The sequence below is a fragment of the Artemia sp. Qi Xiang Cuo genome, chromosome 7, assembly GCF_049724085.1.
Source record: "Artemia sp. Qi Xiang Cuo chromosome 7, ASM4972408v1, whole genome shotgun sequence".
Taxonomy (NCBI): domain Eukaryota; kingdom Metazoa; phylum Arthropoda; class Branchiopoda; order Anostraca; family Artemiidae; genus Artemia; species Artemia sp. Qi Xiang Cuo.
In genome coordinates, this window is record NC_142800.1 from 27668840 (window position 1) to 27685571 (window position 16732).

Consider the following 16732-nt stretch of genomic DNA (forward strand, 5'->3'; position numbering starts at 1 on the left):
GTGCCCGGGTATGGAGAAAAAACAAAAACAAAAAAAAACACACATTGTGGCCACATCGTTCTTTACTTAGGCAGCGCTAGCGTGCTGCCTATGATACACCAGATGGCAATTGCCATTGTTGGGATAGAGCTTGGTCAAGTTTCGTGTCTTATTATTTGTCTGACCGGATAATTTGAAGAAAACTTATGCATAAATTTGGTAACTGATTTTTACTCAAAGCCTGAGGAAGTCCTTTTTTAATGAGAAAAATAGCTTAAAATTGTTAATTATCTTTGGCTCAATTAGTGGGAATGTCAGAAGGTCCATTTTTGAGAACTTCGTCAATACATTTGGCTCATGGCAAAAATAGATACCCAAATATATCTTACCTGGCAGCTATTGTGATGACCCGCCTGGACAACTGATTCTTATCTAAGTCCTTGAAAAAAGCAGTTAAACAGCAAGGCTTTTGGTGACATTTTAAGCTGTCTTTTCCATTCTTTTGGGCAATCTATTATTATTGGACGACAATCTGCAGACATTTGTCAGTGTTACTCTTTGGCAAGGATAAATGTTCTTATTATATCTCATTTGAATTCACAGTTTAATCTAATTCATATGCTTGAAAGTTTCATTGCATTTAGCTGCAAATTATGTTGCCACATATCAGGAGAAATGAGCCTGTTAGGATTTGTAGGTTCCAAAAAGTACCTAGGACTTCAAAATAAAAATTCGCCCCCCCCCCGTGGACCTGCCTTATGTGATGTAACCGCAATTTTGTAAGAATTTTTTGGGGTTGATTATAAATTAAGAAGTTTTTAGGTCAGCACCACATTTTCGTCAGTGTTGCAACTTTGAACCGTGAAAATGAATAAGCAAAACCAATCAGTTAATTTTGACAACACTTTCGTCCACAAAAATTCAAAAATTAAAATCTGTTGATTTACAAAGAAAACTACACCTTCAATGGAAAGCTAAACCTACTTGAGCGGTTTGGTCTCGTTTTTAGATGGGATTTGCTGACATTTCACCCATGTTTCTTTTTTTATACTACTACCAAGAACTGTACAACTATATAGAGATCTTTCTGAATATAAAAATTGAATTCCCATTTTTTAGGATATATAAGGTTGTGTATAAAACAAAAAATCGCGAAGAAAGGAAGAAAACGAGGACAATTAACAGCCTTGAAAAAATTGAAAAATTATGCAAATATTTCGGTCAAGACCTCCGCTTGACCGTCCTCAGTGCAGAATAAAACTGATAAAAATATATGAAAACCAAACCTTAAAATAAAAACACCAAACTAAAATTAGACGACCCTTTCCTAGTAACGGTGAAAGGGTTACCCTTTCACCGTTACTAGGAAAGGGTCGTCCAATTTTAGTTTGGTATTTTAATTTAGGGTTTGATTTTTGTATTTTTATCAGTTTTATTCTGCACTGAGGACGGTCAAGCGGAGGTCTTGACCGAAATATTTGCATAATTTTTCAATTTTTTCACTGGCTGTTAATTGTCCTCGTTTTCTTCCTTTCTTCGCGAATTTTTGTTTTATCATGATTAGCCACTGTGGTCTCAGAAATTATTTAAGGTTGTGTAAGTTCCCACTTAGCAAATTTAAAAATCAAATTTAATTTTCACTGTCCTTACTGCTTTAAATAAAAAAAAATACCAAAAACGGATGACAAACATTTTGACTATCGAATATAAAATGATTTAAAGAATTCATACACTTCTAAATGTGTATTTCTATATGTAATATTTAAATAATATTACACGCGTTTTCTTTCTTTTCATTTGTTTAATTTTATAAAAAAAATTAATATTTTACAACCAGTTTAACTAAATCTACGATAAAATCTACTTCATACTAAAATACACAAGCTATGAAAAATGGGAAAAAAACAATAGCTTCCGCATATCAAAAATGTTTCAACGAAAGTTTTCGCCTAACTTTTCCTGAGAAGCCCTCAAGATCAAACTGGACGCGAGGGGGGGGGCATATCCGTTAGCACTCCCTTCTTATGAACAAATATATCAATTTTACGATTCAGAATTAAGTGCTGGCCGTTCGAGTGCTCCTCTCTTATCGTGAACAGTTTTAAGCTAAAAAGAATGATTCCGTTAATATTCATAACTACGCTGAGGAGGGATGGGTAGGTGGTTAGAGGGCATCACCCAAATTTGAAGTAGGGTGAGTTGATTCATTAAAAATGTAATACATTTATTTAGTCTTGCATAGCTACACGCCAGATTTGAGATGTGTAGCTTAAGGGAGGAGGGTCAGTGGATCTTTATGTGGCGACAAGAGGTGTCCCAAGCTATAAAAAATGAATATTGAGGCCCAAATTTCCAAAATATTCGTAAAAGGTACTTCACACGAATTTGGACGAAGGGGCAAATTTGACCGTCCTTAATATGAAGCAATATAGTTGGATTAAGCGTTAAAAATGGTGATAAAGAGGAAGGAGGCAGAAGCTCCCTTGTTTCTGAAAAAAAAAACTCGAGTATAGAATGTAAGATCTTATTCATATGCTTAGCTATAGATAAAAGGATATGGCTGAGTACATTACCTGAATCCAATTTCCAAAAAACCTCAATCCTAGAATTTTTTGGGGGGTAAATCATTTTTAACAGGGATAATCGTATCGTAAATTGGTCGGTAAAAACAAGGAGAAGGCTCACTCAAACGAAAATTCGAAAATCTAGCGTTTCTCTTTACCTTCTTGCGAATAAGGAGTTACAATGAACTCACGAAACTTACCATAATTATGCTACAGAATTTGTAATTCGAGGTGGAATTGTAACTCTTTAACCTCGCCACAGTATTTTTAGCAACATCTTTTCAGTGTTGGACACGCTCCCTATAAAAAATAAAGGAGCAAAATTGAAGTAAAATTGCTAAAGTGGTCTGAAAATGTATGTTTTTTTTTCTGGGTAAGTCATACTATTAAAAGCGAATATAGTAAGTACAACCTCCAAACGAGGCTCAAGTGCATAAAATATTGCTCATCTGAACGTCCCTTTTTCGAAACACTGAGGAAAACTTGCCCGATGTTTCACAGAGGAAATGTTTGAAGTACCAAGGACACTGAAACAAAACTTTTTTGCAGCTCTGCACCCTTCTTAGGTCTATTCATACCTCGAAACCAGGACTTTCTTTTAGTTATTTCAAAATACGAAGTTTTTAGGGCAGTATCACATTTACGCCAGTATTGCCACTTTGAACCATGCAAACAAATAAGCAAAACTAACTACTTCTAGTTAACAACGCTTTTCATTTGTAAAAACTACAATCTCTAGATTCCCAAAGACAACTACACTTTCTTGACCTGTTTGGTGTTATATGCTTTTAGCGTATTTGTTTGCTGATTTTTCCGTCACGTTTCTTTATTTTTGAATTTGGCGTCTATCATTGAGGTTCTTTTAATTAAAAATTGAATTTCCAATTTTCTCCCTTTTTTAAGATGGTTGTGTAGGCTTCCATTGAACCAATTCAAATAATCGAATTTCACTATCAGTCCTTAGTACCTTAGGGACTATTTTAGGTGATTATTTAAGGGACTTCATATCAAAACAGCAAGCTGTCCGAAAATTTTTATATCTTATCATCTAGTTCTATCTTAAGAGGGTTAGGTCAATGTATTCAATAGACCTAAGAATGAAACAATTCCAGTGCTTAAACTTTCTTGAATTCTTTTTTTTCCGATTTTCCGAGATTTATGTTGGCAAGTCACATTTTCTTATTTTGTATTTTTCTCGAATTGGTATAGCTTTCCCTCAGCTTACATAACTTTAGGTGTCTCAAGGCTACTTGTTTAGACTAGAGAATAGGGTGATCCGGTTTCTTGGTATCCTACTTGATGAGAACCTTTCGCTTAGAAACAATGAAACCATGATTACGATTAAGGCCTCACGGAGTTTCGGTATCATCCGAAAACTCAGACACATTTCCTGGATCTATTCTGAAGCTTCTTTTTTTCTGCCTTGTCCAGGCATATGTTTCGTATTCCCCATTGTATGGATGTCTACCTTTCCTTCTACGCTGCGGTCACTTTCTGTCATGCATAATAAAGCGCGGCGTCTGGTTATAAACACCAACCCTTCCTCACCAAAACGACTTAGAAACCAACAGTAAACTTACATTCTTTTATGTGCTTATTTTGTCTTCATCAGCTCCGTGTTAATCATCAAGAGTCACTTCAAAAAACTTCTGAACTTATCTTTGACTCCTCTCCATATAACCTTTGTTGTCTAAATAGTATCTAAGTTCCTCCTACCTCTACTATTCGGTCAGATTTCAACTCCCTCATTGCTTGTCAACAGGTCTGGAATTCCCTACCTTCTTCAGTGCAGAGATGCCACTCGTTTGGGGACCTTTAAAAGGATTCTTAAGGACCCTTTAGTTAAGAATCAAGTAGAATAGCACTTTGTTTTTATTTATTTATTATTTTTTATTCCTTTTCCTCTGAGGAGTTGGCGTCCCTTGAGTGTTTATTTCATGGTGCATGGTTGTCATCTCTGCGCTTTGACTCTCAGGTTTCAGGTATGTTCTCTTTTTAATCTTATATGTTATTTGGCTATTGTTCTCTTTTTTTGGTTGTTGCTTATATTTTTTTTTTGTATCCCTGGCCATAGAGCCTTTCGAGGGGGAAAAAGAGTATTGTATTTCTAATCTGTATTCATTGGTGAATAAAACTCTGAAACTCTGATGCAATTTAGTTTGTAACAATACTTTCAGTTTTGTTAGTCTAGTGTGTAATTTACTTTTATTAGTATAATTCCCTCTAGTTTTAGCGTTGATACACTATATCAGCTAATATATTCGCGCTTTGATTACGTTTTTTACTTTTAATGAAAAAATCAAATTGAAAATGTAAAAAAATAATTGCCAGTCAAAGGTTAGAACCCATAACTAGTTGATTGACCTTTAACTTTGCGCTAACTAATTCTTTATACTATGTCTGCATAAGCGCATCCCAACTTCTGCATGAGCATTTTCGAACTTATTCGATATAGTTCAGAATAGGTCATTTCACTTTAAGAACAGCTCAAAGATATATCTTAGAAATAGGGCATTTATTGGTATGCACAAAAAAAAGACAAAATAGTCTAGAGGGGAGAGAGAAAAAAAAGCTATGGTGATACATGACAATTTAGCTTGTAGCCAATTTATAGGCGTTTTAGTCTTAAAAAGCTAGCTCAGGAATTTCAAATTTAATTTTTTTCTTCAAACAAGAAATCAATGAAAGTTAATATCAAATTAGAATATAAAGTTGCTGTCATCAAATGTTCCTACAGTTCAACCACAAGTTTGTCCTCATTTTTAAACCAGTCCAGATAAGCGTAGAATCTTATTCCCCCCCCCCAAAAAAAAATCCTGAAATGATATTTTATCAATTTCATGAGAAACAGCATTACAGTGTGACAAAATAGGGGCGTCAAACTTTCTTTTTATGATCTCATTTATTGAGTCACTAAAAAAAAACCTCTTATTTCAAAGGAATGGTAGAAACATCTTTAAACACAAATTGGCCTCAACTGGAGCTCCAGTAAAAGTTTTACTTTGATAAACACTACTACAAGACAGACTCGTTCAAGCAAATCAAGGACAATCTCTGAATAAGTATGAATATGACTTAGGGTCCACTTTGAGAAGGAGTTGAGAAAAGAAGTGAGTAACAAACAGCCATTGATATTTAGAACACCCCGTGAAGTGTAAGGTTGAGAATGTCGAGAGAGTAGGAGATTCAATCTAATCGTGTCCAAGACATTCTTTACACAAATAGAATCAGCTTCATCGTACTTGACCTGCTATTAGGGCATACAAATCATCAGAAAGTGCTAGGTCATTTATAACAAAACGCCCTTTTCCCGTGAGATGAAGCTAAACCCTATGGCCAAAGCTTGTTCAAAAACTGGCAGAGAAAACTCTTTGGAGGTTGTGTAACGAGAAGTCTCAAGAATGGTTCTGTGTGGGCACTTAACATCACAGACCTTACTCTTCCATAGTTTATCCATAGAGACTACTTCTAGAACAAAGTGTTTGGTGGGTCTGAGCATCATTGTTAGACTTATGAAAGACATCATGAAAGAGATCAAAGCTATTTGTCAGTCGTTTTGTAAACATGTCATAGAAACGTTTGTTCTTTGCCCCATAAATTTTATGGAGCTAAATTAGGGTCATCAGTATAATTAGCTCAAGTGAAGGAGGAGGATTTCCAAAAACAAATAGTAGTTACAAACACAATGATCTACTTATGACCAAAATTTCGTATTTAGAAAAAATAAAATCGAAAGCTATTGGCGCATAAAACCTACCAGATTACCGCTTTGACTTTCGCACCGCAGAATGTGAGTCTTGCTTTGTATAAGTCAGATTTCCAATCTTTTTAACCCTTTTGTGATTTTAGTGACGAAATACTTTATGTGCTTATCTTTGTACTTTCGAAAGAACATTCTCTAACATGATACAACACAAAAGGAAATATACACATTTTTGCCATCGATATTCAAAACAATGTTTTTCAGAAGCCTCTCTAGTTAAGTCCATATTGTAACGCACTTCAACAAATTTTCCAGAATATACGTGAATACTGAACATACTTAGCCATTTTTTGCATCAGATGACTGGTGCACTAACATAAAAATTAAAAATTTTATGGTCTTAATCGAGTTGGCTTCTGAATATTTTAATTCAGTCAAAGATTTATGTTTAGGCTGTAAATTAAATTTAGTTTCTTTGTCAAATTTATAGGCTGCTTGTCTTTTGTAGGTAAGGTATTTAAAGATTTCATTAATAAATGTTGACAGTTTTGGATCTAACTTTGAAAATAAGCTTCCGAGAAATTTGGCAACGGACACGACAGATTATTGTCAATAGACTTGTCAATGTCCAAAACGCGTTTTATGAAAACAAATTAATTAGATACCTGTCGGATAGGAATCAATTTGACAAAGAACATTATATTTAACCTCTAGGTTGAAGAAAAAAAAAAAAAAACATAGTTACATTTTATTACTGCCATAGTACTCGTTTCGCTGGCTGGAGCAGAATTTTGTTATACCCAAAACAAAAGAACTTATCTAGAACTTTTATAAATATGAATTATTGCGGACCTCCCTCGAGGGTTTTTAACCACTATCACATGTAAACTGGCGCATTCACTTCATAAGGACTTATGGGGTGATGGGGGAAGTCAAGGTGGGAGGTTAATCCTACACTTTATTTTTTCATAACATTCTCTGCATGTTAATGTGTCAATCACAATTTTTATAAGCAGATTAAAAGAAAATGAGATACATTATTGGCGATTCAAATGTTGGTTGAAACAATGTGAGACAATCCCGTCGCTCGATACAATTTGCCCTACCCTCCCCTACCCCCCCCCCCATCAGTTAAGGTAAAACCAGCGCAATAGTGGCTACGTGATCTATTTGGGCTTAGCTGTTTATCCATTTATCGTTCAGAAAACGGAAACATGTTTCCTTGTAACTTTCTCTTATAGCACTGACGAAGGGAAGCGGTTCTTCTCCCAAAATATTCGTTTTATTTTGTCCAGTGTTTTCTGTCCTTAAAAAAGAAACATTCTTGATCTTCATTTCTTTAATTTATTTTTTGTTGAGTCTGAGGGACGTACAATTTTTTTCCGTTAAAATAAAAATAGTTTGACTTACTGTCTACTGTAACTTACAGTAAAAGTTTGACTTACTATACCATTCTAAAGTGAACAGACTACAAATTTTGAAAATTTATATTTCTATATGAACGATGTCGCCAACTAATATTGTTAGATGTCAATGTTCACAGTAAGCCCTTTACCGACAACAACTAAAACTTGTAGACGTACTGATCCACTACTTCCTTGCTGGACTTGGCTAGACTCATCAATGTCAGCTTCTTAAATATTCACTAATAAAATATTATTAGGTGGTCAAAGCTAAGTTTTATCTTTTCCTAATAAAGAATCAAGCGGAACTTGGTTTTGGGAACTTGGCAAGCTGAACTTGGAAACTTGGTTTCCGGAACTAAGCGGAACTTGGTTTTACTGACGTTTTATTTTATTACTTGTAATAAAATAAATCGTACAAGTTTAATTCAAATTAAATTATATCGTTGAGTTTGCCTCCTATTTTTCTTGCGTCTTATTTTTTTTTCTCAGATAAAACTACACCGTGGAGGTTTTCACCACAAAAACCTTAAAATATAATATGGTAAGAAATACTGATGTATATTTTTTAACTTTTACTACAACATAGTACATAAATAATAGTAATATCAGCGGTTTTGTTTTATTCCGCTCTTTTCTAATTTCAGTCGAGATGAAGAGGGCTGGGCTTAGTATTAAAGTGAACTGCATCAACATTTTTTGTAATAACAGAATCTTGTAGCCTGCAATGCGTTTTATAAAAAAAAAGATGCACAAGGCTAGTACAGAAATGAAATAAATAATTTTTTTTGTTATTAAAGAATCTTGCACTATATTAAATAACAATAATAATAGAAAAGGCTAGGGCTTACGCAACCTACACACAGAAAAGAGGACCCCCCCCCCCAAGTGATCAGAATCCAGGAGTCCCTTCTCTGAAAAATTTTAGAGAAGTGATCTAAATTGCTTATTTGTAAATAAAAAAAAAAAACAAATGGCACCTTCCTCTCTTAAGATTGGATCTACATTTCCCTATGTTATCATTAATCCAAAGCTGTCTTCAAGGGCGTATCTAGGATTTATGTTCAGGAGAGGGGGTGTACTTTTTCGGCAGGAAGGGGAGGGGAATACAAAAAATTAAAAAACGCATCAAAAGTTTATTTATATGTATTTTTATTACGTTTTTTTTTTTGGGGGGGGGGGTCAAAACCCGGTAACACGCCCCCCCCCTTGATGTTGCCTTTGTTGTTTTAGGTCCTATTTAACTTAATAAATTTGCTTAATTTATTTTGACTTAATTGAACAGCAAAACACGCCAAAAAAAATCGAAAACTAAAATTTCAACAATGAAAGATGGAAAATCTATTAGGTAGGTTGTTTGATACATTTTCCATCATAGTCAGTTTGTCTGAATTGATCGTAAACTTTTAGTTACGTTTTCAACTATTTTAAACAGGTATTTGCCCCCTTTATCGCAAATTGAAGACCATTCTTAAAAAAAAGAAAGAAATTACAATACGGTACGAAAGAATCATTATTCATTAGAACATCACAGGGATTATTGAAACTGTCACTTCAGATTAAAAGCACCAACTGTTAACTTCTTTCTAGAATGCTACGTGCAGCAAAAAGAAGAAAAATCATATCTCAGAAGTTGGAGTTGCAAGCAAAACAAAAAATCAAGCACTCATGCTGATTTGAAAAAAGAATTTATTTTGCTCAAATTTTATTACAAATTAATTACCGGCTAATTAGGGTTGACAATTCATGCTACCGTTTATCAAGTGGTTCATACCCTTCTTTTTCTATCTTCTCTTTAAACTTCAAGTAGTTTCGCTTCCTGTCAAAATGCTTCACCTGAAAAATATACATTGATCATAAAGGTTATCCTAATCATTTTATGTCCTCCACAAGCCTCCTACCTCTTATAAGTCCGTGAACCCTTTATAAGGACATAAGTTAGAATAGGGATAGAGAAACATTTTAGCACTTGTATTTGTAAATATCTCTAGAAATAAGCTCACCCGTTCTCTCTGGCGTACTGATCGGGCAGAAGATTGAGTGCCATGATGCTCAGACTTCAGTGCGAATGCTCAATTTTAGTGCCAGGGAGTAAAAAGATATCCTGAAGTAGACTGGGGTGGTTTCTTAATTTTAATTTATATTTATTTAATCTTTAACTTAGATTTATATTTAGTCATTACACGGTATCTTTGTTAGAATTTTATATGATGAAAAGTTCAGCATTAAATTGGATTAGATGTACAGAAATGACTATTGGTACAGGCTTTTATATGGAAAACACAAAACATTACTGGAAACCGTAAAAATTATCAAATTATGCGAGGATAGGTCCGCAGGCCTGCTCACACTTATTTTAGTCAGAGACAGCGCAATCACGCTGCCTAAGTAAAGAGCGACGTGGACATAACTGCAGAAAAACATGTGCAGTTGGATTCACAAAGCTAAAAGCCTAAAATTTAACCTGTTATTTTCAGATACCTTTCAGTAAGACAAGTAAACAATTGCATGACCACTTGACAATAATGAGAATAACACAAAAAAACAAAAAAAGAAGAAAAAAAAAAAAAAAAAAAAAAGCCTGGAAATCAGACTAAACAGACCAAAGCACAAAACCAGGTGAATCTCTTTCAGTGACAGCTTGAAAGGAAATCAGACATTTTTAGATTTCTTCGGCAGTTGCTGAAATATCTCTACATAAATTAGAACTGAGTTTCCAAATGCAATAAGATAAGATTTATTCATAATCAATAAATCATACAAGAAAATACATTGTGCTAATCCCCCAAAGGCTCCCAGGCCTGTAATAGAGGGGAATACATACCGTTTAAATCAAACACTAAATCAATAGAAAAACATTAAAATAGGCCTACATTGAATAATCCAATCAATACATACAATCCAACACAACACTCCTAATCCCCCTCGAAAGGCTCCATGGCCAGCCAACACAACACTCCTAATCCCCCTCGAAAGGCTCCAAAGTAAAAACTACTTTGGTGTCAAGAGCACGTGAATTGTTACCGCAACAACTCATTGCCACATTATTTTATTGGAGAAAAACTTGGATTTCAGAAAAACATTTCAGTTTTGTCGTAGAAGTTGACAACTCCAGAAATAGATTTGATATGCACGAAGCAACTATAAAATGATTGATTTTCATTAAAGATTGATTTTCATGGATCCCTACATCCACAAAAATTTCTTTTTTAGTTACCTACGTGACAGCCGTTGAAAAGTACCTATGTGGAAGTTCCATGTCAAGATGGCAAGATTTTCGAAGCCCCGTCCTTCAAAAAGGTTAGATAGGACTCTTATCCCTTTAAGACATGGGAAGGACACTAGCTCTTATACCTTGCCAAGTTTCATTAAGATCCGACAACTTCTTCAAACAAATGTCGATATGAAACAAATTTAGATACCTCCCCTTATCCTTCATGGAGTTCGGATCAAATCCTAATATTTAGAAGACATAATTAGGACAATAAACCTGGCTTCTCATTAGCTTTACTTGATATCTGATAACCCCCCTCTGGTAGATGTGCAAATCACAAGATGCCAGGACACCCCTACCCCCTCTCTATGATTAGAATGATGGATCTACCCGTCTTAGTCTAGTTCTGGGACCAAGTTTTACATGCAAACAGAATTTCAGAAAAAAAAACAAATAAAATAAAAATTTTATGAAACAAAATTCGGAATTTTGGATTTTGGTATTGATACTTTTCAAAATTATTTCTGTATTATAAACAAGCCCGAGATTATATGATCCTTCGAAGTTTCCGTTCGGAGCTGGGAGCGTTTCGCGTTGTTTCTTTTTAATACTATACAGTACAGTTTACTGAGTCCTACTGAGTCATATTCTTAGTAGGGGGCCTACCCCAGGATACTCAATACAGTTCCAGGTGATGGACAGGTAAACGTCCTACAGATATGTAGGGTGCCTTCATAGGAAGTACGTACTGAGGGAGGACCCAGTTCCTGGGGGTCCACAATTGAAACTGGGACGCCCTAACCCGGGGGTCTGAAATACAGGCGGAGGAGGAGGAAGGCCCTTCTGATGCACACCATGCAGGACCAACCGGCGTGTGGACATGTCCCGGTGGTTACACACCTTCCCCCAGCAATGGGAAAAATTAATCGGCATCGCAGACCACCGAACGAGAGGATGCCTTCCTAGAGTGACAACTGTGAAGGACAGACGATCCAGCTGCATGGACAATGACCTCTGCTAAGGGTAGAGAGGAGTGGCTTACCGTTACCCCGACAAATTAGCCATAAACTCCTTCTCTTAAATATAAATGATGAAAATGGCGAATAAGAAAGTAAGAACCCGTGCTACCGCGTCCGGGGTAACCAACGGTATGAGACCAAGAATTGCAAATTGCGAGAATGATATTGTTGATAATGAATATGATTTTGTTACCGCGTCCGGGGCAGCCGACGATCATTTATCCGATTGGACGACTCTCCAGTCAGAGAAGACTTCGTTTATCATAACCCCATAAACATATCTCTGACTAGGAACGCTAAACGTATGCACACTAGCCAAACCAGGAAAAAGGGAACTAGTCCTAAACGAGATGAACCGTTACCGCTGGGACATCGTTGGACTATCTGAGACTCACCTTCCCTCCACAGGAATAGAAAGAATAGACGACATCACACTCATCACGTCTGGAAGAAGTGATAGAGTCCACCGCCAAGGTGTCGGTTTCCTACTCTCCAAGTGAGCCAAACAGTCTCTTCTTGCCGTCCATCCTGTTTTTGAACGTATTATCACCATTCGTCTGAAAGGATCCATTGCCAACATGACCATAATACAAGTTTACGCCCCAGACTCGTCCCGGAGTGACCAAGAAGCCGAAGAATTTACAGCCAACTCCAACACACCGTTGACACTGCTCCCAAGAAAGATATTCTGTTCATGATTGGGGACTTCAACGCCTTTGTCGAACACTCCAATGATTGACTTGAAGACGTCACGGGCAAGTTCGGGCATGGACGGCAGAACCACAAGGGTGAAATGTCATCGACTTTTGTCGGGATAACGAACTTATTATAACGAGCACCATGTTCCGTCATAGAGAACAAAGGAGAATTACTTATAGATCCCCTGGCGGCCACACTGCATATATGATTGGTTCCATGATTGTCAGCAAGTGATGAATGTCCTCAGTACGGAGCACAGTCTCCATAGCAGGTTGCGATTTTGACTCGAATCAAGTGCTAATCATCTCTTAGCCCCGTTTGAGCATTTGGAAGCCCCACCAGCCTAAGAAAAGCTAACCAAGATATCGTCTCGGCCTGCTGAAAAACATAGAAACAAGGAACAGGTATAGAACAGCACTCTCAAACAAGTTGTCGAGAATCCAACCCATGGAAGTTCCAACCGCAGAAGAAATTAACCGATTGGTCGACGAAAGTGCATCCATCATCAGAGAAACTGCCAGTGAAATCCTGGGAATTAAGACCAATTCGGATAAACCGTGGATCACCCCCGAAATTATTGATCTATGTGTGCAGAAGCGCGCTCATGCTAACAAGGTAGATCGACAAAGAAAGGACGAGTACAAGAGGCTGAAGCGCCTAGTAGAAAAGAAAATCCGGCAAGCTCTACGACACTACGTCAATGACAAATGTTGTGAGTGTAAAGAAGCCTTTCAAAAAGGTAATAGCCACTTCATGTACATGGAAGTCCGTGAACTGTCAAAAAAAGTACTCGGACGCTCCTACACTGTTTAGATAAACATGGGCTCCAAATCACGGACTCCGAGGGAAGACGAGAACGATGGAAGGATCACTTCAGCGAAAAAATGAACCCCACAACAACGCCGACCCGAACATCTTACTATCTTTCCCACTACCGCAGTACCCAGTAGACCCAAGCCCTCCTCCACTAAGAGATGTAGTACTCTCAGCAATAAAATCTCTAAAAACTAATAAAGCCCCAGGCCCAGATGGGCCTGGGGCTTCAGTCAGAACTATTAAAAGCAGGCCCAGAAGAACTGGTCGATATCTATCACAAAGTCATAACAAGTGTCTGGGAAACGGGCCACTTCCCCAGATCTTGGGCGAAAGCCAGCATCGTCCCCCTTTTTAAAAGGGGAGAAAAGGGCGAATGTAACAACTACAGACCAATAAGTTTAACTAGCCAACCGGCGAAGATTCTTACAAAAATACTCCTTGACCGTCTGAAATCTCTGACAAACCATATCTTAGAGGAATACCAAGCAGGCTTTCGAAAAGACCGCTCTACCATAGACCAGAGTTTCTCCACTCAGCAAATGATGGAGAAGTAAATCGAGTTTGCGAAAGAGCTGCTACTACTCTTCATTGATTTCAAGCAGGCTTTTGACTTGATAAGGCGAGATGGATTATGGCACTTCCTGCTACACTATGGAGCCCCTGAAAACATAGTAATCCTGATAAGAGACATGTATTCACATTTCGTCAGCCAAGTCCAGACGCCCAAGGGATTGACAGAGGAGTTTGTGACATAAGCGGGCGTTCTTCAAGTTCGCCTCTTGTCACCCCGCCTCTTTAACCTATTCCTCAACGCAGCGCTATCATTTGCTGAAACTGTTGACGGTGCAGAGATTGGAGGGAAGCTTATCGACATACTGGCATACGCAGATGACGTCGAGAAACTTAATAGTCAAGAGCATATACTCCAAGCTGACACCGACAAACTAGTGTCAGCAATCGAGACCTTAGGGATGGTCGTTAATACAGACAAAACTTAGGTTGTGTGGATGTCTAGAGACCCTGCTTCAAGGAACGTGTAGCTAACAATAAAAGGAGAGCCAGTAGAAAATGTTGACTCCTTTGTCTACCTAGGGAGCCTCCTAACTTCTGATAACGACTTCTCGAAATCGATCAAACGAAGACTCGGCCTGGCATGCGCCAGCTTCAAGAACCTCTTGCCAATCTGGAAAAACAAGACTCTGTCAACTTCTCTGAAGGCGCGACTCTTCAACTCTCTCATAATCCCAATAGCTTTATACTCAAGTGAAACTTGGTCAATAAAGGCTCGTGATGAGCGAAGAATCTCCGCTTTTGAAACTGAATGCCTTAGACGCATTGCGGGGATTACCTACACTGATTGAGTCTCAAATGAAGTCCTCCGAGAACTACTCCGTTATCCCCGCACCATCATAGACCGGGTCAGAAGCCAACAACTCCTCTGGCTTGGCCATATCCAGTGAATGTCGGCCAGCCAGCTTCCAAAAATCACATTCAAAGAACGGGTTCACGGCACGCGCCCCAGAGGCCGACCTCGTAAGAGATGGACCGACAATTTTCCGGCCCATAACCTCCCCCATCTACTTCGTCTAGAACCAGACAGATCGAACTACCGTCGCCACATTCATCATTTGCTCAGAAGAGAAGAAGTCCCAACACAGCCACAAAGGCCGGACGGGACTTAAGTCAAGTAAGTCAAGTACAGTAACAAAACGACAAAAGTGGTAAACCTTGGAGAAATTGGAAAAAATCATAACCTGTATGCACATGGTGTCTTACGATTTAATTCAAAATCCCCTGAATATGCCCTGAAAATTTCAACTGGATACCCTTAGCTGTTCCTAAAATATTGCAGATACGCCCTTTTGACAATCTAGATATACATACTTCTTTTGATTTGATTTCTTTTCTTGTCTTTGGTTTGGGTAGTGTCATTGGATAGTCTTTTACCTTTTGATATCGTTATAGTTTTAATGAAGATCTAAAATTTTTAATTTTCAATCGAATGAGCCCCCTTCCAAGTTTCCACGGCAACTCCGAGTTTCTCGAAGTGGGCCAGGGAAAGATGCATTGAAGTAACATCATTCTTTACTTAAGCAGCGCTATTGAGCAGCCTGCTACTGTATAGTGCAATAAAGGTACTACAAAAAAGTAGGCGACCTTGAACATTTTGGAATAAAAGTGGGTCTTTACCATTAGATATAGAAAAATGAAATTATTAAGAGACCCAAAATAATATCACTATCCCGAGGAAAACCGGATCAAATTCACCATTAAAATGCTGAGGAAAGGGGGGAAGCTAAAAAATTTATGTCGTTATAATACGTAGAAAAGGAAATGAAAGTAAAAATGGCCCATCACCTATATAACGGGGGATTATTGGATATTCCTCTATGATGTTTAAAGTGGGCGGAATTAAGTATGAAAGACAACAAGATATTTTAGTGAGTGAGGTATCCTTTCTATGGGTTTCTTGGTCATAGATAACAAATTAAAAAACAAAACAAGTTCTTTCAACTGAAAGTAAGGAGCAACATTAGAACTTAAAACGAACATAACTTATTCCATATTGAAGGGAGGGTCTCCCTGCTTCATACCCTCACTCGTTACGCTAAAGTTTGAAGGTTCATGGAGAGTCAAACAATATGGGCATCGAAATCCACCTTTATGCATCTCCCCCTCCTTCCTGCACGATGCCACCCTACCCCTCATTTATGATAGCTGTAGGAACTTCGTGAATGTTCCTACTGACCGTGCCACAGTGAACGAAGGCACCACCGTGCGAAATTAACTCCTCTGCAATTGGAAAGCTTAATATATAGTTTTTTGATACTTCTAAATCTTTTGGCTATCCTAGAATCTTCAATCGATAGCAACTTCGTCCTCTTTGGGGCAAAATCGTAGTTTGGAGCCAAACAATGACAAAAAAACTTTACTTTCCCGTTGCAAGATCTTTTTGGTCACTTAATAAGGACACTAAAACTTTTAATTTCCGTTCGAATGAGCTTTCTCTCGATCTTCTAGGACCATTGATTCGATAAAATTACCCCTGGAAAAAAACACGCCTTCGTGATATTCCCCATTTTTGTGTATCGAAACTTAAAACCTCTAGAGTAGGGTTCTGTGATATGCTGAATCTAATGGTGTGATTTTCATTAAGATCATTTCAGATTTTTGGGGACGTGTCCCCCTGTTTCCAAAATTGGCCAATTTTCTCAGGTTCCTAGCTTTTAAGTGTTAACATTAAATTTAATGGACTATATACACTTGGAATCTATTGTAATATATTAATTGCTCGTAGCTTTTAAGTGTTAACATTAAACTTAATGGACTATATA

The 16732-nt window shown here is 37.4% G+C and overlaps 1 protein-coding gene across 7 annotated transcripts in view; it reads right to left on the reverse strand.

Moving 5' to 3' along the window:
- LOC148950123 (cytochrome c oxidase assembly factor 6 homolog) overlaps nucleotides 1-16732 on the reverse strand; it is a 123484-nt gene that overhangs the window by 7695 nt on the left and 99057 nt on the right. For 6 of the 7 annotated variants that reach the window (XM_089091458.1, XM_089091459.1, XM_089091455.1 and 3 more), the window contains one exon: nucleotides 9403-9485. In XM_089091458.1, the coding sequence (XP_088947584.1) occupies nucleotides 9403-9485 (83 nt within the window). The remainder of the gene's footprint in view (nucleotides 1-9402; nucleotides 9486-16732) is intronic. The other variant, XM_089091460.1, reaches the window with a different exon arrangement.